Genomic DNA, 25985 nt, shown 5'->3' with positions numbered 1-25985 from the left:
AAACAGTATATTTCAGTACCTGTGTGAATGCCCAGTGGGTCGAAGTTCTCCATGTTGCAGACAGTGACACAGTTATCAGCCACGTCTCTCACCACCTCATATTCCACCTCCTTCCACCCCAGCAAAGACATCTCCACCAAAATCTGACTGCTCATGGCCAGAGCCTGCACAGAATATTATCAATTTAGACGTTTTGTGGCTACATTAACCTTTACGCAGCGGGTAGACACCAAAACATACAATGTATTTCAATACAATAGCTCTGCAATGTAAATACCGCCGAGAGCTTACAATCAGTAGTGGTCATTTTTTGAGCACTTATCCCACTATCCAATGTTAAATGCTCAGCACGATTCATGATGTAGTTGCAATGAAAGCTATATGGGCAAAAAATAACTAAAGACAGGGTGACACATTTTGCCAATGACTACTCATTATTCAGTACTAGATAAACTAGAGTTAATGTACACAAATAAACTGTTTGCTCTAATGGTTTACCATAATAAACACTTTGCCTGACTGCACTGAACTGAACACTGTATTTGCCAACCAAATTGGTATGAATCAAAATTTTAACCCAACTGTCATCAAGGGAAGGAAACATTTACACTACTGACACTCCTGACAACATAATGCAATGTAATACACCCGTACCATTAATTACCGCCTCAATAATTATCATAAGGTTCAGCGATCAGACACTGTCTCAAAAAACAAAAAATTATAAACCTCATAATTACACAGTTTACTGTAGTATCTATTTGCAGAATCTCTATATTGATTGCATGAGGAATGTGTTAATGTGCAAAGGTGATTTTACTGTTCAAAATATACTTAACTAACAAAACACATGCTTGCAGCTTGCTTAATATTATTTTACCTATGATGGAGAAAAAGGTGTACAAATGGTCTGAACTCATTAATGTCATCAACGGCACATATTTTTTAAAAATGTGTTCTGAAAAGCTTTCTAGAATCTAAAATGTGTTTACCTGTAACAAGGACAGTTTGTACTGCTACATATGCAATGGATTAAAGTAAACATAATACTCCTTTTGATAATTCTGAGGACACAGGATTAAAAGGTGTTATAGCTTTCTTGTACTTGATACAAAACCAATGGAACAGCAACTGAGCATCACTGGTAAAGAAACATTTACCATTGAAACTTGCCAATTCAAAGGAAATAAAAATAAATACTTGGTAAAGCAGTAGAACATACAGCATTATTAACAAGTAGGCCTCAATCTAAAACAGTATGGCACAGACAGTTCATTTTGCAGCCTGTGATCACAGATTAGAACCAATTGAGCTGTCAGACATAATGCTGGATACTGGACGAGCACAAAAGAATGTTGCTTAGCAACAGCAAACTATCCCTTTCCTGGCAGAGCACCAAAGAAACATAGCTAAACAATTTCAAAGCTTTTATCTTGGTTCAGGTTAATGCTATAAACATGTGTGAAGGTATAAAACAGTGAAAGTCTGGGTAAAATGCTTCAATCGCTGATTTCCGCATGATCAATTATATGTAACTAAAGAAAAAAATTACAAAGAATATCAATTATAATTGTGCTCAGATGCCTCCGCTATACCGACACTGCCCCAGTTATTCTGACCTTGTGGGCGGTTTCCTCCAGCTTTTCTTTGTTGGCACACAGACCAGAACCCAGACCTCCCAGGGCATAGGCAGATCGCAACATCACTGGGTATCCAATCTTCTCTGCCGCTTTCAAGGCATCAGATACCTGAAAGATGCACAGAAAAATACTGTATTTCCCCTGCTCATAACACATGTCAACACATGCTTTAAAAACACAAAAAAATCAAGAATTCATCGACACTGTATAAGCAGAATGTATATACCATTTGTCTCTAAACATTCATAGAAAGATGCTATTTTTCCTTACCGACTCCACAGCAAAACTGGGTGCAATCTTCTCGTTGATCTCCATCAGCTTGTCAGCAAAAAGCTGCCTGTCCTCTGTGGCCATGATCGACTCCACCGGGGTTCCTAGGACCTTTACCCCATACTTTTCCAGGATGCCACTCTGGAATAATTCAACTCCTGACCACCACACAAACACCAATCCACACAGATGCATGGTTAAGCATACATTCAATTAAAAAAATACTAACTTTTGTACACAATTTAGGCAAAAAGTGGAAAAACTTCTGAGTTGCACATATGTTTTGGGCAAGTAATTTCCAACCCTGTTGGTGCCTTGCACAGAATCCCTATCCCTGGCACACAATCAGTATTTTTCCCTTCTTGATCCTATACAATGATGCAAACAATGGCACGTCTCACCGCAGTTGAGTGCAGTCTGTCCACCCATTGAGAGAAGGATGCCATCTGGACGCTCTGCTTTGATGACTTCAGTTACAAACTGTGGTGTGACGGGCAGGAAGTAGACGGAGTCGGCCTGCTTGGTGCCCACCTCATTGGTCTGAACTGAGGCTATGTTTGGGTTCATGAGCACGGTTTTCAGGTTTTCCTCCTACAACAACAACATATAAATCAATTAATAATGGATTCTAAGTATCAGTTCAGTTCAGGTTTGGCAGACACATCAAAAAAACTATCAGTGTCCTGTTGCACCAAGAAAGTAACAATTTTCAGCAAGAGCTCATAATAAGACTGCGTCTACAGTACATTTAGGTGTCATGATAGTTTTCAGTGGGTTACAGGTAACCTTACCTTCATGGCCTTGACGGCCTGAGATCCAGAGTAGTCAAACTCTCCAGCCTGACCAATAGACAGACCACCAGAACCCAGTACAAGCACCTTTGACACCTGCATTTATAAAAATAAATACCAATTAACATTATGTAATACAGTAACTAACTGCTATAAAACTCCTTTAACTGTAACTAATGAATTGTGTGAATTTTCCATTCTGGGCTACTGTAGAAACGTGGTGGTTTAACATGGCGGAGTCCATAGAAGAGGACTCACTCCCATGTAAAGTGACCAATTTGATAAATTCTGTGATAATCTTTTACACCCTCAAAGAGTTAATCAAACCTCTCTCCGTGTGGAACACACCTACAATCATTGGCTCTTTTTAGGGTAAACCTGCTGAACATGTTTGACACACTGTACCTTGGCTCTGGGAGGGATGACAGGTTTCTTGGGCATGACTGACACTATGTTTGCATCCTTTCCTTTCTTGATCAGGGATATGAAGGCATCAAAAAGGAACTGTAGAAACAAAAGACAAATGCCAATATAACCACAGTTTGAATAATATATTATTAGTATTATGCAGAGCCACAGTTTTTGTTACCTTCATACTTGGTATGAACTAACATTTTTCACTACTTTATACAGCCAAAACACTCTGCTGGTTGATATAAACACCAAGCACTTCCTGAGGGTACAAGGTTTTGGATATAGAACAGATTTCTATAAACCTTCTGATTCCTAAGGTCACTTTTGTTTACTTGTGCATGGATGAGCAAAAACTCTGACACTTGTTGCTTCTGACATGCTTTTAGGAAACATCCACATCATCTTTTCTACAAAGAAAGTTGTGTCTGCATTAAAATATCTAAAAAAAAAAAAAAAAAAAAAACACACACAGAGGAACATCTTCTTAATTTAGTAAAATACATATTATTTCTATCATTTGCATTTTATATATTTCAAATTATGAATACATTCATAAAGTGCAAAAGAAATTATGATTTTGTAGATATATTTGTATATTTTTTCATATTAAAATACAATTACTGGGAAATATACAGCGACTGGCCACAAGGTGCATACAAAGTATATTTTTTAACAGAAAATAACCTACTTGAAGGTAAGCTTTAGGTTTTAATTTACGTTTTAAATGGATATAATGCATTTTTTCCCTCATCCAACCAATTATAATAAAGTAAATGCTGTGTTTCAGAAAGCTCCTGAAATTAACAATGTATCCAGAGCTATACATTCGAAAGTAGTTCGCTGATCTGGTATCTATATGCACTAATCAGTGGGATCAGTTACAAGTAAAGTTGTGAGCTCTTTTTGTGTTATGAAGAGGGAAAAAATATCTGTCATGAGCACAGTGCAAAATTTGTGTGATACCCCCATAAAGTCAAACCCAGGTGGAAGGCAAGACTTCTCCAGCAGAGCTGTCACCCGCATCGTTTGGTAGAGATGCCAGGTCTTATTATTCTGCCTTAATATGACAGGGGTTACAACATACTTTGACCAGGACTTGAACTATAGTCCTTGCCTGCCATGTGGGAGACAACAACTGTAGCACAGAATCATCAACGCTTTATTGTAGAAACAAGGACAGGCAGACAGTCTTCCTATACACCTGTGGCCCTGGTGCAGTCAAACATCAAGCACCACAGATGATTACACATTTCACTGCCAGTGATGTAGTAAGTGCTTATATATTCTATTATTTTTTACCATTATGTCCAATTTACATACCATACATTAAACATATAAAAGAAACTACTTTTTCCAGCAACCTAATTGAACAAGCTTTTTTTTACTACGGACACTTTGGACATTTATGAAAGTCCTGTTATAATGAAAGACCTTTACTTAACTTTAGTATAGCATTCAGGTACTTTTATGCAGAACTCAAAGTCTTTAATTACCTCTGTGTCAGTGGGACCGCCTTTAGCCTCTGGGTGGAACTGGGCCGTGAAAACAGGCTTAGTGTTGTGCATGATGCCCTGGAAAAATTATGCAGAGTTGATATAAGGAAACTAAAAATCAAGCCAGCAGTAGTTTGCATTTCATTTTTTAGCATTTCATTTTTTAGCATTCCATTTTTTAGCATTTCACAAGTAGGTGGATTTATTTTTGTAAAATGTTGTTATTTTGTAATCTATGGTCTGTAGACTTTGCAGTGTTCATAGGGAATCTTGTTTAGTTTTTGTAAGAGAAATTGTTGCTTTTCACCCAAAACCCACTTAACAAAAATATCAAAAAGTCATGCAGTCTTTGAAAAAGACTTTCACAGAGTAAAATGAACCTCATTAGTGCCATCATTGGCGTTGACGAAAAGCGGACTCCACCCTGGAGGCAGGGACTCGCTGTCTATGCCGTAGCCATGGTTCTGTGCCGTAATGAAGGCCTGACCCGTCATCACATTCAGTACCGGCTGGTTTTGGCCTCTGGGGAACCACAAACATGCATGAAACACAGTATGCATTGATTGCCTCTTTAACTGACACATCATTTTGAAATCTTTAAACAAAATGGAATATACCATGACGTGAAGAGTGTTTATGCAGGACAAGACTTAAAGGTGGTAAAATTTTTAAGAATGCTCAACAGCATGCATATAGAGCCTTAATCACGCTTAGTTAAAGGGTTCACCTGTTGCCCATAGGTAGCTTATATGACTGAGCTCCTGCAGCCAGAGCAGTGATCTGGTTGCCCATACAGATCCCAAACACTGGCTGGGGACGATCACTCTCCAGCACCTTCACAGGACAAAACACATACAAATAATATTTATAACACCCCACATCTACATGTAGATAATGATATAAATATAATCTATGTAATGGGGAAAAAAACTAAACTTTCTATACTTTACTTGCTGTAAATTAAAATTAAAAAAACAATATCCAAAAGCAGTTGGAATACTTCTACATGTAAAGCTCAAAATATACAAACAGCACTATGTCCTACCTTGTGGACATTGTCGATGAGTGTCTTGGCCAGAGATGGATCTCCTGGTCCATTGGAGATGAACAGGCCGTCGTAGTCTAGACTCAGCAAGTCTTGATCCCACGGTACAAGGTGGACCTCTGCACCCCTCTGCACACAGAGAAATATAGAGCAACCACGCAAAATTATTTAGTAGTACTGATACACAATAAGGATACATTTTGTCCTACAAACATCTTCAGCTACCATAAAAAGCAACAACTTTTTATGAACCAAAAAGTGTAAAATCAAAGTTACTAATGCTATTTATCTTTACTAAATATTACCAATTTTTTGGTAAGCCAGACACTCTCCAACAGATCGATAAAAAGCAAAACAAAAGAAGTAGGACTGCTAAAATTACAATATAACCAAGTGCTATATCCAAATTGCAGAAGCTGCATTTTTTTTTCTTAAAAAGTAAAATGTATGACAAAACAGCAACATAATGAAGTACTGTAGTGCTTCAGAGATGCCCTGGCCTACAAATCTTGTTACCTAGATGGAAGAAAAGATGTTTTAAGCAGACCCAAACAAATGTTATATAGTGATTTATGTGAAAATGAAAATGGTGATGCAAAAATTATCATTCCCACTAATCGTGAAACATATCCCAATCATAGTATCAAAATAATTGCAATATGATTTTTTTTACCATTTTGTGCAGCCCTAAAAAGAAGGAAAAATCTTTTTTACACTTTTTACAGAATACTGCATTACAAGCCTACAGGCTGATTTTCCTGACTTACTATTTACAATTAATTAGAAGCTAATACTACATCACAAATCGACATTATAAATAACTGGAGCATTCTAAAAAAGAAACTTTCTCTTGCAGCTGGATGGCAAAATGTTTTCCTGGAGCTCGTTAGACCTAACATTGCTATCTCAAATATTCTAGGTCAGATTGCAGAAAACATGTGACAGGGTGTTTACTTCTTTTCTATATTTGTGCAGAGAGGGTCACTTGAAACTACGTCATAAAAACATAATTTCTAAAGCTGTGATGAAGGGATGTAAATGAAGATGTACACTCAATAGCAACTCCCTCTGCATACATTCTCACCTTAACCAGCAGACGAATGATGTTATGTTTAATACCACAATCAACAGCCACCACTTTTATTGGGTTTCCTTTTCCAAAAACCTTGGTTTCCTAGTGGGTGGGGGGAAACAGAAAAGAGAGGTTAGTACTTATCAACACCATTTGTAGACAGAGAAAATAGGACCTAAGTGTGTCTATTGTACTAGGATGACCTGGTTTCATGTAAAGAACAGCTTTGGGATTTTAAATATAAAAGTTAGCAGCTGTTACCTTGGTTGAGACCTCTGCTACCAGGTTTTTCTGGTTGGGGTCAGATATCTCAACAGGCTGCCCATCAAATTCAATCTTCCCCAAAACTGTGCCCTGTGGAGAAATCCCAGGCAAAATAACAGTGAGTGATCAACCAGTCCATTTGTAAAGGATGTAGCCATTCAGGCCTTTGTATTTACCTTGTCTCTGATGACCTTGGTCAGCATTCTGGTGTCTATTCCAAACAGTGCAGGAACCTTTAAAAGAAGGAAAATTAAATCTGTAAGTTTACCAGGAGCAGAGTCCTACTCGTCAGGTATTAATGGTGATTTGAATCCTAACCTTCTCTTCCTTTAGCCATTGTCCCAAAGACTTGACTGAGTTCCAGTGGCTGTACTCATGGCTGTAGTCTTGAACAAGAAGACCAGATACCTAGAAACACCAAAGCACAACACAGATTCATTATTTGATTAATTGTTGTCTATAAAATGTCAGAAAACAATTAAAAATGCCTTTGTCCAAGCTGACATATTGTTATCTAAAGCCCAAAAGGTATTCAGTCTACTATAGTTAATAGTACATTTTATGTAGACACCCAGTGTAGTATATAAACAGAACCACATGTGTATAATTAGATATGTAAAATATATCCACCTCTTGAAAAAAGTCCAGCAAGTAACATTTAGGAGGATCTATTGGTAGAAAGGGAATGTAATGTCCAAATGCTAACATACTGACGTTTAGAAGGTATAATGTTTATCATGTAAACCATCTTAGATTGGTGTGTTATCATGCCACTGTAACATTTGCTCATTAGCACTAGAAATGAGTTGCAGCTGGGGCTGATGGGAATGTTATTAGTATTTAGTCATACATATTGGAAAAAGTGAAATTTTGAGCTGATAGCGATACTGTAGATAAATAGTCAGGGATCACACAAGTCAGTAGGAAACATCTTCTTGGTAACATGAATGTGTGTGAAAAAAAAAAAGTATCGCCATTCATCTCATCTCATCTAGACCAAAAAACATCTCATCTCATCTCATCTAGACCAAAAAACATCTCATCTCATCTCATCTCATCTAGACCAAAAAACTTCATTAAACCAAAAACATCTCATCTCATCTCATCTCATCTAGACCAAAAAACACCAAGAGACCGACACTGCCGTATCTTGAGCCGTGACGCTAGCACGGTTAAATATTGTTACGGATTTATTTTCTGTTGATGAACTATTTGATTTATGAACTCATTTTTCAGCTCTATATTTGTGTTACCTCTTTGGAACACTAATATTTGTTGCTGCCATGGTGATAACTCAAGTCGGGGCCAAAGGACAAAAACAAAATCGAAACATCACAATGGTGGGAAAGGATCAAAGCATGAATTTATAATAAATACACTGCAGCACTGAGGCCTCCACAAACCACCGCAGAGTTTCCTACCTGGATTCGCTCTGACTCCACATTTTTTCTCAGGCCCAGCTCGTCCAGCTCCTGGGTGTTTGGTACCCCGTAGTTTCCTACAATAGGGTAGGTTAGTGTCAGGATCTGACCTCTGTAGCTGGGGTCAGTCAGGGCCTCAGGATACCTAAAGCAAGGAAAAAGCAGGACAAATATGCCAGGATATTTTGATGTGGTGAAAAAATTAAAAGCTTAAGATGCAAGGTTTGGTGTTTGGTTTCCTAAAATCGGACCTGTGGTTGTTCAAATGCACTATTTTGTCTAAAATCAAATGTATTCAACTCGGGTCAGCACGTCTCCTTCTTACCCCACTAGGCCAGTATTGAAGACCAGTTCCCCGGCTACAGAGCTATCATGCCCAAAGGTAAACCCTTTCATCCTGGTGCCATCCTCCAAGACCAGGTGGGCTGTCTGAGCCTGGGAGTTAAAAGAGAGCAGGTAGATGACAAGAAAAATCTCATCCAAGAATAATACATTCCTTTTCGTGAAGAAGGGTTGGAAAGAGCAAAGGCAAAACTTTGAAGATGTGTTGTAGACTTTGAATTTAGGTGTGGTGGCAACCAGTGAGCCTCTGGGAGTGCAGGCCAATGTGAATTGTGCAGTGAATGCTGAGACAGACAAATCTGGTCTGTGCGCGCGTGTGTGTTTGTGTGTGTGTGTGGTAAATGTGAATATAAAGGTTGATGACCAACTATGACCTTAGTGGCCATCAATAGTAGATTTTTTTTTTTTAAGGAATATCATCCTATATATATATATATATAAAATGTTATAAATTGATATATACACAATGTTGACAGCGTGTTTAAATATAAATATATTTTTCAGTTTCAATTTGAGTAAATTCTAGCCTATATGGTAAACCGAAACCATCCACCACTCTGACCACAAAATGTGTTAGCTTTCCTGTGAAATTGAGGTGAAGAGAAAGTCAGATGTTGCAATCTGGGCGGATCTCAAACATGATGCAATCTTCCCTGTGATGAACACACGATGCACCGAATTCCACCATCTGTATGCTATATATTACATGAGACAGCAATCTAAAGGTTTAATCAACTAACAGTGCAGAATTCTTTGTGTTTTTTACTTTTTTGTAAGTTTATACGTAGTAAGTTTCACTTCGTCATCGTTCCAAACTGTATTGAGAAATCATGCAATTTAATGCAGTCTTTCGTAATGCCACATGCACACGAGTCAGACAAACTTACTGTACTTTATTGAATACAATGTAGATACGTGTCAATTCGGCACTCTAACAGTCCACCAGACAAGACTTATTTCAATGCAATTCCAGCTGTCTCACGTTGCTACCCTGTGCCCACCATGCTCTTCTTAACGTTAAGTAAGAGCGGTTTAACCGTATCTGGTAGACCATAGCACAAGTCTAAATTAGGTTAAAATAAGAGGTGTTTTTGTGCTGGATGACTGCCGACTGTTAAGTAACTCCTTGTGTTTTTGAAAAAAGGCTGTAATAACTTTTGACGTGTTTGTACATGTGCGTATAGGCAAGGCATCGCAGACTTCATAGATTTTTCTGCGGAGTTCGGCCTTCGGTCCAGAGGTGTGCGACGCCCCTGGAGAAAGTTAAATTTGACACGAACAACAACTGTTTTCACTTTCACACACACACTCTCTCTCTCTCACACACACACACACACAGTTTGGGGTTCTTACCTTTACACTAAAATGTTTGGTAGTTTGCAGTCTCAGCCAGGCCGACGTGTTTCCTACTCTTCTCCCAGCCACACATCCTTGTCTCAGAGATTTAACAACGCTGTAAGCTAACAGGATTTTTGTCATGTTACCTTAAGTTACTCTGTTAGTAAAGCAGTTGCAGACGTGGATGACGAGTTGCCCGATATACACAAATGAAAGAAATACACAGTCTTACAAACTGCCAACTTTACAACTACGTTACGTGTATTTTTTTTCTTTTGCAGACACATGAATGAATGACTCTTCGGCTGCCCCCCTCGTGTCCACACACAGTTCAATTGGGCGCTTGAAATGTTCATCGGGATTGGCCGCCACGCCGTTGTTTTCCTCAACGCATGAAGCGCACAGTGTTTAGATTGGTCTTCAGGAAAACGCCTTTTTTTTTTTTTTATCAAACACGGGGGCTGAACCTGTGATTCACATCTCTTTAAATTCCGAAAAACACGATTGTAGGTGTTAACAATGAAATGATTCAGCAAGGCAAAGCTCTTCCTGTTGTAGCAGAATGTTAACCTTTAAAATTCAACACTTATATATCTAGGATCAGTAAAAAGTACCCTTGTTTAGTTAAAGTTGTTTTGTGTGTCGAGTTTGAACCATTGAAAAGGCATCTTTCATTCTGTTTCTATATTGATGCTATAAAAGAAAATAAGTGCCACACTGATGACTTTTTAAAAAAATGTCTACACATGAGGAAATATTGATTACATAAACACCCAACATTTTAGGACATTGAAAAGGAACTGAAAGAAAATGCATGCTGACTGAGAATGAATCCACCTGCTTACAGCAAACTTCTGAATAGTGCTTTCAGTGCAACAAACTCGTTACAGCTTTTTCTTTGAGGCCAGTTGCCTGCAAAAAAAAAAAAAAAAAAAAAAGCCCAACTGAACATGGACAGGCTGCAGGGTGGTGGGATTAGAGTGGTCTGTGTGTATTTGCTGATCACTGCAAGACTGGTCCTCTGTGGAGAAGGCTGCCTGACTGCCACTCTGCTGGGTTCAGCAGTCTGAACAAAGTGGGTGTGAGTAATAGGACCTGTGTAGATCAGGAAATACCTCCACACACCAGAAATTGGTCTCGCAACAATAGCCTGTGATGTCTGTGTAACTTTGCAAAAGCTGTGATGACATTTACAAATCTTATGCATTACAATGCAAGGAGGTTCAGTCGGTCACTGAACCTCCTTACATTTAAGTTCATTACATATACATGTATGTTTAAGTCTACTTAATGGAGATGTAATGTAATTCTCTTACTAGTTTTGTGTTGGTCCTCTGCATTTGTCAAAACGAATCCCGCCCCTGTTAACGACAGATCATGTTTCCCTTTCAGTCCAAATTTAGTCTGTGCTCCTTAATGGACGGTACATCTGTGGAGCACTGGTGACATCCAGTGGTAACGTTTGCTAAAAAGATTCAGAGAGAAAGAGTGTTGTAGTGGCACACTTGATGTGTAGGTGATAGTGCAGCTCTCTCTATATATATATCTCTAGTATCATTTAGCTGCCAGTGTGTAGTAGAAGCTATAACAGCTTTACAGCCGACATGACACCTACATAGAATTCTTATGTAGTTGTCAGATATATATATGTTATGTAGGAAGTGATGCATTAAGGTACAGTGTATGTGTTTATTTACACTACAAGCTATGTATCCTCCAAGTACCATGATCCCTATCATTACAGAAGAGCTGATGAACTTGTGCTGTCTAACAGATTACAACATTTGTAGCAGTAGGCAATCTTTTGTTTAACAAAAAGCTCAACAGAAGGGTAACTGGTGGTTATGCTAAAGAAGTTTAAGAACTATAATGGATCATTACCTGTCTCTCTAAAGGCTTTAATGATTAAAATCTGTCTAATAAATGGGATTCAGTGAAGTCCACACCGTTTAACCACATTGACAGCAGGATGTTTTTATTAGATTTATAGTAGGCAGCCCGTGACATGCAGATTTTGGATTTCCTGCGACCAAATACTACACTATATAATACTCAACATTTGATGCCGCTACATACTTTTAAAGGATAACACATGTATTGTTTGTGTGTATTAGATGGCTGGAGTTTGCACCTGAGTGGAATCCATTAATGGGATGAAAAGAAGGTGGCTTATTTGAAAAAAAAAAAAGGCTGTGAAGTGTGTGGGAGAAACTAAAGTGGTTCAAGAACAATGGGAAAGGCTGTTTCTGTGCCACTGTAGAAACATGGCCGCTCAACATAGCGGCCTCCACAGAAGGTGATCTGCTGTGTCTGTAATGTAACAGATCTTATATTCAGGTGATTATAAGCTAAACATACCTATGAATATTATATTATATTTCTTCCAAAATATACTCCTAAATGTTACACTGGACCTTTAAAGTTGTCCTTAAGAGTTTATAAATTGCACAGCAGATCACAGCATAAGTCTGGTAAACGTGGGAATTTAATTGGAACCAAAGAGGAATTTCTGAAGAAAAAGTGGGTGTGAATGCTGGTTGTTGAAAGGCTTTTAGATGCTAAACTGCATTGCCGGCTTAAAAAATATATTAAAGAATATTTAAAGGATTGGAGTGTGAATCAGAATGACTAGTATTTAAATTACACCCCCCCCAAATAAATAAATGTTATCATATCCTCTTAATCATGTAGTCTAAGGTACTGAAATGGGATAAGTTCACTCTTGTTTCTTAGTTCTTTTGAAGAGTATCTATTTATCAAAGTGTACTTTTATCTTTCTGAGGAATCAGATGCCTTCTTTCTTCCTCATATTTCTCACATTGTAACATAACATGCTCTGCTTTTTACTCTTGCCCACAGTAGTCACACCTGATGTTTACCTATTTGGAATAGTACTGTATTGATATTATTATCTCATGTCTCCCGTTTCCTTCCTGCAGACCTCATTTCTCCCGCTTTTCCTTTGAACGTGCTCTTTCCTGCGTTTCAGAATATGTCACTGAGCTTATGCTAATCCACGGCCCTGCAGCCTTTGTGGCTGAGCTAAAAGCAGTGGCCGTTCTTGGATTCATGTGCTCACAATGTGAGCGACCTGAGAAGGCAGATGCTATTGCTATCCTTCCAACCTGCACTACAATAAACTGTACACACAATCATATTAGCAGTCAATAAAATAAGATTTAAAAAATATATTTGTGTAATGTGTAATGTTTCTATCTTCAAATAGTTATGCCCTCAAACAACAGCCCTGGTCACTTACTGTCAATAATGACATACAATGGAAAATTGCTAGGTGACGATTGAGAGAACATGAGAAGCCTGCGCAATGTCCTGTATGGGGCTTTATTACAGGGAGGGCTGTGATTAGCTGCCTTCAAAATTCCTCCACTGATTGGCTGGGGTGCGGCCTAATGAGCCCCAGTGTCTGTCCTCAGTGGAGGGACCCCACATTGTCTGCGGTTTCAAGTGTGAGTTTCAGATGGTGACCAAGCTTAAGAGAGGACGTGAATAGACAGGCAGGCTCCCTCGCCATTCTGTGTGCCAGGTTTCCAAGTACAGTCTTGGCCCTGAGATGGCAGAAATAATAGATGCGGTTGAGGATGTTTGTTCAGTGTAGGATTATAAGAGTTTGAAGATACTGTTTTGGTATTTTATTCTAAGGCAAGGCATCTTTTGTGTTGAACATAAACAGATTTAACAGGAGAATAAGAGTTACAGTGAAGTACAAGATAGGAATGAATATTGCCACTTTTAATTTATTACAAGGGAATTTAAGCCTTTTAAGCCTTGATTTTAAAGAATTGTGAGTTGGAGCACACTTCCAAGTTTTTCAGCACAGACTTCTCCATGCTTAGGTTTGACTCTGGGGACATATGACTTGAGAGCAGAAATGTATTTTGGCCCTTAAATATTCAGGTCTTCAAACAAAGGAAGGAAGCAAGTGCAAAAAATTGATGTGTTCCACCTTTATAGCCGTTTAAACCTGATTTTGTTCTGTGATAGCATACTTTGGATTTTACATATGTATTAGTTGCATTTGTAGCAGTAATTCTGTGACAAAGCAGTAGTTTTTGAAGTACTATAGTATAATCAGAGTTGAAAATTGCTTTTTAAAAACAATAATGGGGTTAACATATATATTAGTATCACCATCTTTAGAATTGTACTTTGCTCTTGTCCTGATTCAGTGTTACAGTAGGAGACCACACACAGCGCTCTTGTTTTGGGTGACGGCATCAGGGCTTTAAAGACAGTGTGATTGTCCTGTGTGTGACAGCAACTTCAGCCTCCAAAGTGTAAAAGGAAGTCATCAGCTGGTGAAAAAGTAGGAGGAGACTATCCCTTTAGGTTGGTATTGGATTCCCTTCCTCTGTAGTGATGTAGTGTCCCCAGTAAAAAAGGGCAGTGGTAGCTTTGTTTAGCCTGCCCTCATCTAATTCCTGTGTGGCCAGTGGAGGGCTTTCGAGAGAGGGGGAGAGGGAAAGAGAGGCCACAGAGGCTGCTTCAGCCCCCTTAAGGAGCCATGGCCCCTGCTCTTAGAAATCCCAAGAAACTTCACACCTCTCTGTAGGGACTATAAATAGGCTCCATCTGTGCCCCCAGGCTCAGTTACAGCCTCATTCCTTTTGGCATGGTTGGAGGGCAGGGAAGGAAGCACTCAGGATTTGAAAAGTAGGGGGGAGGGGTTGCCCAGCCCCAGAATCCAAATCTACTCTCTAGTCATCACAGATGGCTGACTGGGTGACCTCTGCTGCATGTTTTGTGGTGAAGGAGGTCCATCGGTGCTCTCTGTCATTTCCTGCCCAACAGCAACCCCCTCAACACTCCAACTCATCCGCCATCTTTGGAATCTTACACCACACTGCACTCATCGCATTATATTATTTTTCTCAAGCTCAGGTTCTTCACATTTCATTAATCATGCTTAACGCAGGAGGGCTCCAAGGTTAAGACAGGCGCTGTGTGTTAAAATCACATGCCTCCATCATTTCCCCCCTCACAGAATCCTGATTCAGACGTTCCTTCTCTTCAGGGAGGGTTCATGTTGGGATCGAAATTAGAAATACTGTGAACTGAGGCGGAATTTGAGAGATTACTACGAATGCATAACAGCAAACATTCTTGAGAAGAGACAATTATAGCGCCTGTCCTTAAGCAAACCTGGAGGTGATATTAGGAAATGCCCTCCTTGCCCCCACCACCTCCCCCAAAGGCAAATCTAGAGAGTGAGGAGATGACACAGAAAAAAAAAAGATCCAAGCATAGTAGTTTGCAAAAGAATATGCCCCCAAAACCAACATAACATCTATATATTCTTATATACCACTGTCTCCACTTTATTCGATTATCATATTTTTCATCCCTGTCTGTGAGATCTTGTAGCCCCCAGCATCCCTCTCTTGGATGCAATATTGCTCCAGAATGCAAATGAGGTGAAATGGTTTAAATAAAATGAAGTAGCTGGCTAATAATAGTGTTTTGTTTAAATGCATCCCCTTTGTTCTGTTCCATTTTGTACTCCACTTTGGTTGTTGCTTTCCATTACTGTTTGCTGATGCTTAAACATCCCAATTATCCCACTGGCTCAAAATAATATTTATGATCATGTCTGAAACACAGTTGTGTGGGGAGAAAGAAGCAGTAACTTCAAACTTTTGTGTATGGAAGGTAATGTGGGTGTCATTACATAGAGAGAAAGGTTTGCTGAACAAATTACTTTAATTTCTACGGTTATACTTTAAAAGGCAGTGTGGACTTTTTGAACAGACTGTTTTGTTTGCTCAGCTGCTCTAAAGGAAGAAATGTATGACTGGTTGAGTTAGAAAAGGTAGAGAATCACACTTGTAGAGCACATGTTGGCCAACTTGAAAGCCAGACTGCTAAAGAAGGAACACAGGTCAAGTAAAAAATGCAAATAGCTCTGACAGCTGCAATTCACGGTCTTAGCCCTAACTAGGATATTTATAGATTGCATAATCTATGCATTGCACTAAGTGTTTGTTGAGTACATTAGCACTCATAATAATACACGTTTTCATCCTCTATCTAATATTTATTTTGTCTTTTTCACTGAGCTTTAGTTTAATATCACTGTTTAATATCTTTTCATACCACATTCTGTTTTTATTGGGCTTTAAGGTAGACTAGATGTCACTATGCACGTGCATTGTACAATGAAGCGCTAACATTTGTGGAACAGTATAACTTTAAGGATGGCATTGGTCTTTCAGCCAGTAGGTCGGTCCACCACTTTAGGCCTGATTGAAATATCTCAACAACTATTGTATACGTTTTCCTGGACTTTTGTGAAGACAGTCATAGTCAACAGAGTCCTCAACACTCTGGTGATCCCATGACTTTTCATCTGGCTTAATATGCTTCATATTTGTTGATTTAAAAAAAAAAGAAATTATTCACCAGCTATTGGATGGATTGCCATGAAATTTGGTTCAGATATCAATGACGCACAAAAGGTGAATCCTAATGACTTTGGAGTAGCGCCACCACGCGTCAAAGTTTCATTTATCCTGTGAATATCTGAACATTTACGGGATGGGCTGGCAAACAATTTTATTACTTTTTTTCTTGCACCATCATGAGATTCACATTTCTATTTTCTATTTTGGAATTTTAGACATTAATTTTCCCCTTAAAGGTAAAAAAATTAATAACATGCATAACTATGTTTTCATTAGTGTATAATCACCTGAATATAGGAATAGTTTGTGTTATCTTAGAATGACGCCTTGCATGGAGTCCGCCCTGTTGAACCGCCATATTTCTACAGTAGCCCTAAAGAAACAAACCTAACATTGGCTGTAGATAGGGGCCTTCACTGTTTTGCCACATTTTGGGCCACCATAGTTTCTCATTCACGCTTCGAAGGGGAGGGTGAAGCTAGGGAGTTGTGGTTTGCAACTATACTGATAGATGCCAGCATTTAAGGACATTTAAGATGGTTATTTTGGTTATCCTCTGACCTTTTATCTAGCACTATCAACGGCTAAAAAGTTTTTAAATAACTGCAAAATGAATGCCATTCCCATCAGAGTGCAGTGTAGTTTGTTTTTAGTGCTAATTAGCAAATATTAGCATGACATACTAAAGTAAACATTACACCTGCTATAGACTAGTTAGCATGCTGACCTTAGCATTTAGCTTAAATACTGCTATACCTACAGTAAGTGCAGGAAAACAGAGCCGTTAGCATGACTGTGTCTTTTACCAGTGGTTGTCTTGCATTGAACTATAATTGCACAGGCAATGAGTGTAGTCAATCCTGAGCCTGTGTTGCTGTATTCCCATAAAAAATTGTAGTATTAATTACTAATGCCTCTGCCCTGGGTGTATTTTTTTAGAAAGTGTCTGTTTGTCAAAAGTGTTTTTTTTTTTGAGGAAGACATTTCTGACAAGCGCTTTAGCAATCAGTCTCCTTGATTTACAAGTTCTCCACTGCAAATAAAAGATGTTCTCAAAGGCTTTATTAAATTAAAACAAAAAACTGAAGAAAAAAACAGCCTTGTGCGCTTAAGGGACCTTCATTTCCTCTTCCCCATTTTGGGGTATGGTAGTGGTGGTCACAGTGGGTGGTTGTTGAAACCGATCTTCACCTGGCATGTGTCACTGCTGTGTCCTTTACGGCACAGTTGAAGCCCCCTCCCCTCTTTATAGGATCTGACCTCACGTCCATTATGGCTTCCCCAAAGGAGCTGGACATGATGAATAAGTAAAGGGTTACATGTTTAGTCAGAAGGATAAGATCATCTATCTTGACTAATGTGATACTTATGACTCAGTAACTGCACTCTAGAACATATTTAGAAACCTGCATGTTCAGGCTGCCGGAGCAAACCCCACTGAACAGACTTATTTACTCTTTAAAAAGTATGTTGTGTTGCTTGTCACGGAAACTGGCATATTGGCACTGCAGGTACAGTGACAATGGTAGAAACACTGCAGGTTTGGATACCTAAAATGCCCCTAAATGTCTGAATGCACATGACTGCAGATGGAACTCTGCTGTGTACATATAATTCACACAATAAATGCCAAATCAACTTGAACTTGTTTTCACAAGCTGACCTGCTATCAGATCAGAAAGTCCAGCTCTACCAGGCCACTGAATCCATTAAGATTCTATAGTGGAGCTCAGATTGGACTGCAGCACAGGTGCAAGGACTGGGGCAGAGTTTATATAGGGGGAGGGAGTGAAGGGAAGTCAGACTTGGAGAAGGTGCAGAGGGGTTCTGCGGGTGAGCCCAGATGACAGCTGAGGGACTGAGGCTTTCTCTGGCTTGCCCTCGTGTAGATGAGGGTCAGTGAAAACCAGCAGGGGGGTGGGGGATTGTAGGGTGGAGGAATTTATGCAGTTCCTTGGTCACTAGGCCCTGTCATGGTGTGTGGGGGAAGGGACGCACCGCTGGCACTGGGAGACAGATTTAGACAAGAATTAAGGAGACAGAATTTGCACTCTTAGCCTTGTCTGGGTTACTGGCATTGGCAGCTGAAAGCGCCAATAGATCTCCATCTCTCTGTGCTTTTACGTCACATCCTCCCCAGTAGTGGCAGTGACTGCTAACCCCGCTAACACCAAGCCCTAAATTAAACACAGGTGCTGCTCTACCCAACACACATTGTCAGTGACTAGAAATAAACAAGGCTTCATTATGAGATCTGAAATTCACCACTTGACAAGTTGATTGAGTTGCTTTTTCAAATTTTTTTATTTCCACAAACTTACTTACTTCTATTTCTTCTTAAGAGGTGAATATTCTAAATGTGCTGTTTGTTTCAGCACTTCACTGAAACCAGATACAAGATGCTCATACTGAGTAAAGAAACGAATATGCTGTGCTGTTATGACTGCTCTACTTCAAATGCAGATATTCTAGATATGTTGTGCATCATTTTATACACATTTACCGTGATATTTTTTGGAAACTCTGCGATCTCAAATAAAGTTCACTGCAATGCTTGGGTACACAGCCATCAGTAAAGATGGAGCCATTGAAGTCCAGCAGAGTTGCAATCAGAGATGACTTATAATTACATCAGTAATATTATAGTGAATAAGAACATAAGGCAATATATATATATATATATATATATATATATATATATATATATATATATATATATACTAAAATCATATATTGACAACCTGTTTGAAACAGTTTGATGTTTGCTGGCAATTGTGAGCTCTGACTCCTTGGAGATCTGAAGTTACCCATCAGATCTACACTGTGCTCATGGGCATATGACACTTTTTTTATTTCTTGGAAACCCTCTGCTTATTTTCCAGTATCTTAGTCACTTGGTGACTTCTGCTTGACAGAGGATGGTGTTTACCAGAAAATGTTACGCAACTTCACAGAAGATCTGCTCTTGACTTTATGGCTTTAAACTTCCTCTTTCTGTTCTCAATTTAAGCTTTAGTAAGTCGTTTTCTTTGAGAGCCTAGTTGCCAAATACAGTGTTATTTGTCAAGATAGATTATATAGGATCAAGCACAAAACTATATCCAAATAGCCGAAAATGCTTCCCAGAAGAGTTGTGCGTAATGGTGAGTAACGCTGTGCGTAAAAGTGGAACTGTTCACTTGAGAACAGGAAATCGCATGTCCTCAGGTACTCTCTCACTATGTTTCCAATGTTTTCGTTTTTCATTATAGATATATGGCATAAATAAACACTCTCTGGCCCCCAGCTCTATATTCCATGTTTAGAGAGGACCCCTCAACACACACACACACACCCCTCCCATCCGCTATCCAATCCTCACACGGGGACAGCGTTGACGGGGGTCAAGAGGAAAAATAGCCTCATATATATACGCCCAAACGGTGATTTCTTGCTCCGAGTCCCCTCCACTCTGTGCTACACTCCTTGTGTTGTCACCCGAACTGGGAATTGTCTGTGCTTCAGGAACAAAGTAGTTCTACTATCAGCTGAAATGGCACCCAAGAAGGACGCTAAGGCTCCCGCCAAGAAGGCCGAACCTGCACCTGCACCGGCACCTGCACCCGAGCCAGCCCCTGCTCCTGCAGCGGCTCCCGCTGTCGACCTGTCCGCCGTCAAGGTACAATGACCGTGAAAGCATTAGTTCTACTGTGGGGAGAGATGGCGATAGGATGATGGCTGCCCAGGGGGAGCTGGGATTTGACTTTTTTCCATTCACACTCTGAGTTGCATGACAGAACTAGACCTACGTTAATGGCTCCAAACAAGGAATCTTTTTCATTTGTATTTCACACATTAGAAGGAGGAACAATATGAGTAATCAGAAAAATACTTTGATCAGTGATAGGTGTCAGTATATTTACAGTGCAAATGCAGCTTAATTCAAACATCATAGAAACTGGTGTTGGTGGTTGTGGTCAAAATCTTACTAAACTGGGGTCTTTAGTTTAATGCACATCCATTTTCACCTTGACATAACTGGCCAAGTAAAGGAAAATCTTGGAGCATTTATATAAACATCTATGAGTGCACAGTTAATAGTGAGAACAGCAGCAGGTTTGAAGGACCACGGAGTTGTACAGACTGAAGAGAAGGACTAGAACCATGGATAGCTCACTATGGTTTAGACCACGCCCCCTGAATCTCTTGATTGGACTATCAGAGTGGTGACTAATGTGTGATGGCAATGCAGGGTGACACCAAATGTGGACATGTTAATGTAGCTAAAGATGGACCTCCACAGATCGGGTGCCATCATGTGAAGCTAATTTTGGCAAAGAGATGTGTTTAATCCCTGTGTAGGACTGATTAATTAGTCTAGATTATGTGGGAACGGCGGGTTATTATATTCTGGCCTCTTGAATAAAAGTGGTTGTGTTGCTGACTAAATGGCATGTGAAGACTCTTGTGTGTTTTATACTCATATGGCTGCTTTGTATTGGCTTCTAGATCGAGTTCAGCCCAGACCAGATTGAAGGTAAGTACATTTTATCTTTGCAACCATGTGACACACCACACAGCCTATCAAACTCAACTTATCTTTACGTTAAATATCTCATTGCCTGCCATCTGGCAAATGAGAAAAGGCAACAATATAATAAATCACAATGCAAAAGACTAACACATTTGAGAGTAAAACAGTGTAGAGTACTCTGGCCGTAAAGATTAACCTGCAACAGACTTGGTACTAGTCTAATGGTCACTGCTGTCATTTTTGTGTTTTGACATTCAATGAGACTAGCAGATGTCTTGTGAAATTTGATAGATACTATGATGCTAAAATACCTATTCAAGTGTCCAGTAAACTTTAAGTAAACCTTAAAGTCTCACAAAACAGAAAAAGCAAGTGTTTTCAGCAGCAAGGTTGGAACAAATAAAAACTTGAACACTACATCACAAAGAAAGCATCCACAACATCTTCTAAACAAAATCATCATTTCTTGGCTAAATGCAAATAATAAAAAAAAACCTTAAATAAATTAAATGTCAGCTGTTGTCAATGCAACATTTTGCAAGAGACAGTGCATCAAAAAGAAGTGCAGTGTAATGCAGAATAAACTTCATGCAGGATTTCATTGCAAACACAAGCTGATTGTACTAATAATCACCTTCAACCAAAGCATTCAGATTATATCACTTATTAACCAAAGATGGGGACCATTGATATAGTGTTTCATTTAATTACTGGGGACCAAGAGTCAGTTGTGAGGGAATTCAGCCAATCCTTGTGTCCTGATATGAACGGCAGATTGTTTATTGGCCACTTGTTGGTGACATAGGACTCTAAATGTGTTACTAGATCAGTGATATCAAACCGTTTGCAAGAGAGTACATATTTTCATAGCAGTCAAAAAATGTCAGCAGCTCATTTCAGGGATTACAGGAGGATATTTTAGAATACTTGGATGTTTGCTAGAAAGAAAAACATGTGCACTGTTGGTCTTTTCTGACCCTAGAATGGACATCTCCGGACCAGACCTGTCGTCTGGCCGGCTGCTTGTTACACCGCAGTCAGCATTCCCTACTTTTGCTCAGCTCACCCACAGAGGGCCTTGCCTTTAAAAGGAGGGGGCTCATATTCTCAGCTATGTTTATCAATTCCAAGGTGGTCTTTTAAAAGAGCCCGTAGCCCTGCTGAGAGAGAGAGGGGGAGAGAGGGAGAATTAGAGAGAGGGGAGACAGCTGAGATAGAAATAGTATAAGGGGTGACGGAGCTCGACAGGAGTCAGTCCATTCAGCCCAAAATACCGCAACCTATAGAGACGTCTTGCCCTTGTTATATGTTTGCCTTGTCAGTTTTCAGAGGAGCTGCCTCCACCTGCTGGCAGGCGTGAGACAGCCACAGCTACATTAAAATTCAGAACACTGTCTCCAATTGTGGGAAAAGTTGCATTTTACACTTGCTATAAAAAATGCAGATATATATATTTAGTATAATACATACAGCAGTTTTATTTGTTAACATAAAATAATTTCAGAATACATTTTAAGCTGGAGCTGCTTAGATTATTATACCTCAATATGATGAAACTTTGCAGGGAAATAAAAAATAAATAATTGAAGAATCAAGAATAACATACAAATAAGTATAAGCCAAATGTATGCAATTAAATATAAAAATGCATAACTAAATACATCATATATTTGGAACTGCAGGTGAAATGCTGCTCTAAGCTAACTCTGTTACAGTATATTAATATAACAAAACGTACAATTAATTTAATGAAACACTATAATTTATACCACACAAATAAAAAATAAAATTACAAAACCCTGCACATTGATTAAGTTAATTTAAACTTCAACTACATCAACTACTAAACGAATTACTACAGTGGATATAATACAATAGAAGTTGAATAATTTTAAGTCCCATAATCAATATTTTATATGCATATATTAATGTATTATATTAGGAATATGAGAATATCATTAAAGTGACAACATCCTATTTTCCTCCACTCTTCAGACTACAGGGAGGCCTTTGGTCTGTTCGACAGGGTGGGCGACAACAAGGTGGCTTACAACCAGATCGCTGACATCATGCGCGCTCTGGGACAGAACCCCACCAACAAGGAGGTGACCAAACTGCTTGGAAACCCCTCCAATGACGGTAAGAGATACTGCAGGCCGTGTTAATGATATTGATAAAATTAATGATTTTTGTATGCATATATGATGGAACTGATCAGTAATTCATAGGGCAGATTTGAATAATGTGCCTAATGAGTGTTGGTGGTGACCAATAATGCTTGGTTCAGTTTACATTAGTCGCTGGTGTTTATGGTGTTTATTTATACAATTTATAAAATGGGCACACAGTTTAAAGTGTTCAATTGATAAATAGCTGCTTTTGTGGTTGTTATCAGTCATGTTGATTTGAATCAGCTGTTTTTCTTTCGTTTTAAATCAGTCTGCTCTTTAAAAATAATGTTATAGAGAGAATACGTGGAGCAGATCTGATGTCTCAGGAATGGAGTAAATATATATTCTGCATAAAGGCTGAAAATCCTTCTTGTGCTGCTAGCCAGCGGTTAAAATTGTCACCTTGCTGCATGCACGACCGCAACCCATGAAGTAAAACACCATCTGTGTCACAGTTGGGTGTGATCACATGTGCAAAGGTCTGCACCTTTCCACATCCTACTAGGATGGTCAGTGAGGTTAGACATGCAACAAATTTTAATCTCTCAACCCTCAGAAGTCAGTGCAACAAAGCTTTTCTTCCATTTAAGAATTTGACTAGTCTATAATATATATTTTGTTTTGGTTTTTAATCACATTTATCGTAAAAAAAAAAAAAAAGCAGAATTATACTTTTTTGACTTCTGATCTGGTCTGTGCAGTCATAAATCTATAACCTTTATACCAAAATGGATGCATGATGCTCAGTCATTACGGATAGAACCAAAACTGTCCTTCACTCTGCACAGTCAAGATTGTATCAAATCTGCAAGCTACCGCATAGAATTACACATGAAAAATAAAAAAAATAAACAAAACATTTTCCTTCAAAATTGGAACTTTTTCACATACTTTGCTTCATCATTAACCTACAAACCCTGTAGAGCAGTTTGTAGTAGAACGATGGGGATGTATTATTGATGCTGAACATGTGTCTACAAGGACTTCCATGCCTGTTTTCTCAAACCTCTGGATGGAACTGACTGTCTACTGTCTCCTTTCATGCAGACATGACCAGCAAGAGAGTAGATTTCGAGGGTTTCCTGCCCATGCTCCAGTCCATCATCAACAACCCAAACAAGGCAGGATTCGAGGACTACGTTGAGGGTCTGCGCGTCTTTGACAAGGAGGGCAACGGCACAGTGATGGGCGCTGAGCTGCGTATTGTTCTGTCAACACTGGGTGAGTCAGGCTAGGACTCTGGTGTATCTGTGTGTTTATGTGTATGTGTGTTACTATGTGTGTGTATTAATACTGGATGTCTCCACCTACAGGAGAGAAGATGAATGAGGCTGAGATTGATGCTCTCATGGCAGGACAAGAGGACGAGAACGGCTGTATCAACTATGAGGGTGAGCCACAAATGACAACATTATGACTAATATATGTTTTCTTTTTGATATTCTACACTGTTTGTGTATTATTTAACATATTAAATATTTATTGACAATAATCCTTACAGAATTTAAAGGTGGCACGGCACCATTTTTACCATTAAAGTTTAGTTTACTTGGAGAATACCAATCAGTGAAAACAGTTGTACGTCTTCTTTGGCTTGGAAGGGAGCTTTACAAGATTTGACATTTTTGTCATCATAAGTAAAAACGCTGTTGAATTTTATTATGGGAGATGTTGGATCCAGTGCTGTTTTAGCATAACCCTTACTAGGAACTAAAAGTCAGGATATTTTAACATCCACTTCTTCAATTTTCACTATTAAAAAAAAAATGAGTCCTCCATCTTTATGGAATTACATTACTGAATTGTTGAAGTGGCCATTTAAATACTAACGTAGAAGGTGAGGTGTGAATCCTTTCATCAGATATTCCAGTAAAATGAATGTACAGTATTTTACATAGTTCGTAAACTAGACCCAACACATTTTCCATTTTGAACTTTTTGTGCATTCTTCTCCTCACTCACTCATTTCCCTCTCTTCTGTCCTCTCTGTGTACTGTCCTGGTCTTCATCTGCAGCCTTTGTCAAGCACATCATGTCTGTGTAAGGACCCTGCCACTGCACTGGTGAGCATCGTATATGTGGAGACCCCATGGTGTCGCGACATCCACTCACTGTTTCCTGTACCACCTGAGGAAGCAGGGGGAACAAAGGACTATGAGATGTCATTTCCTGAACCCTTCTTTTATTTTGTTCTACAATTTTTTTTTGTCCATCTGGTGCTTTTTTTCTCTCTTCCTCCTCCTCCTGCTCTTCAAGAAGCCATCCTGATTTCCCACAAGATGTTTCTTTCCTCATCTTCACCCAGGTCCCCCTGTCTCATTGGGTTTTTTTTTTAATCATCAGTGGTTTTTCACAGTGGTTCAGTGATGGAGGGGAATGTGGGATACTGATGACCATCCCCTCCTGTCACTTACTGTCTGGCTATCTATTTCTATCTGCCAGTGAAGTGACTGGTTTCGACCAGGACTGGCAATCAAAATGAATCCACTCCTTGCCCAACCGATTCCTAGGTCTTAACTTATTGTATCCTCTGCCATTTCACAATAAACTTTTCACATACTCCCATTTTTTTCCCCAAATTTTTGACTCTATTTATTTAGATGCAAATCATTTGCATAGCCTGTATAATTCAGCCAGATGCATGTTAAAGGAATAATTTGACATTTTGGGAAATATACTTATTTGCCTTCTTGCCTAGAGTGCGATAAAAACATAACGAACAATACTCATTTTTGTAGGTTAAACAGATAAACTGTGTAAATTAGTGAGCTTTAGAGGTGCTGTCATATGGA

The 25985-nt window shown here is 39.1% G+C and overlaps 2 protein-coding genes across 2 annotated transcripts in view; one reads left to right on the top strand and one right to left on the bottom strand.

Annotated features, from left to right (window-relative positions):
* The window catches only part of cps1 (carbamoyl-phosphate synthase 1, mitochondrial), a 49587-nt gene extending 39164 nt beyond the window's left edge, over positions 1-10423 (bottom strand). The window contains exons 1-17 of the mRNA XM_051403918.1: positions 10106-10423; positions 8736-8845; positions 8411-8555; positions 7308-7397; positions 7166-7222; positions 6987-7079; positions 6738-6827; positions 5654-5782; positions 5336-5442; positions 4989-5130; positions 4609-4686; positions 3107-3205; positions 2702-2797; positions 2312-2501; positions 1911-2068; positions 1620-1748; positions 20-164 (exon numbers count right to left, since the gene is read on the bottom strand). Of these exons, the coding sequence (XP_051259878.1) occupies positions 20-164; positions 1620-1748; positions 1911-2068; positions 2312-2501; positions 2702-2797; positions 3107-3205; positions 4609-4686; positions 4989-5130; positions 5336-5442; positions 5654-5782; positions 6738-6827; positions 6987-7079; positions 7166-7222; positions 7308-7397; positions 8411-8555; positions 8736-8845; positions 10106-10231 (1984 nt within the window). The 5' untranslated portion in view covers positions 10232-10423. The remainder of the gene's footprint in view (positions 1-19; positions 165-1619; positions 1749-1910; positions 2069-2311; positions 2502-2701; positions 2798-3106; positions 3206-4608; positions 4687-4988; positions 5131-5335; positions 5443-5653; positions 5783-6737; positions 6828-6986; positions 7080-7165; positions 7223-7307; positions 7398-8410; positions 8556-8735; positions 8846-10105) is intronic.
* A 9507-nt stretch (positions 10424-19930) lies between these two features.
* On the top strand, positions 19931-25758 carry myl1 (myosin, light chain 1, alkali; skeletal, fast). Its single transcript, XM_051403970.1, has 6 exons — positions 19931-20167; positions 20998-21025; positions 23018-23161; positions 24241-24414; positions 24507-24584; positions 25209-25758. Exons 1-6 carry the CDS (start codon positions 20042-20044, stop codon positions 25235-25237), a joined length of 579 nt encoding a protein of 192 aa, XP_051259930.1. The 5' UTR covers positions 19931-20041; the 3' UTR covers positions 25238-25758.
* The last annotated feature ends 227 nt before the right edge of the window (positions 25759-25985 follow it).

Source organism: Dicentrarchus labrax, unplaced genomic scaffold (assembly GCF_905237075.1).
Source record: "Dicentrarchus labrax unplaced genomic scaffold, dlabrax2021, whole genome shotgun sequence".
NCBI classification, from domain to species: Eukaryota; Metazoa; Chordata; class Actinopteri; family Moronidae; genus Dicentrarchus; species Dicentrarchus labrax.
The sequence above is the reverse complement of the archived record's forward strand: the minus strand, read 5'-3'. Positions and strand labels throughout refer to the sequence as shown.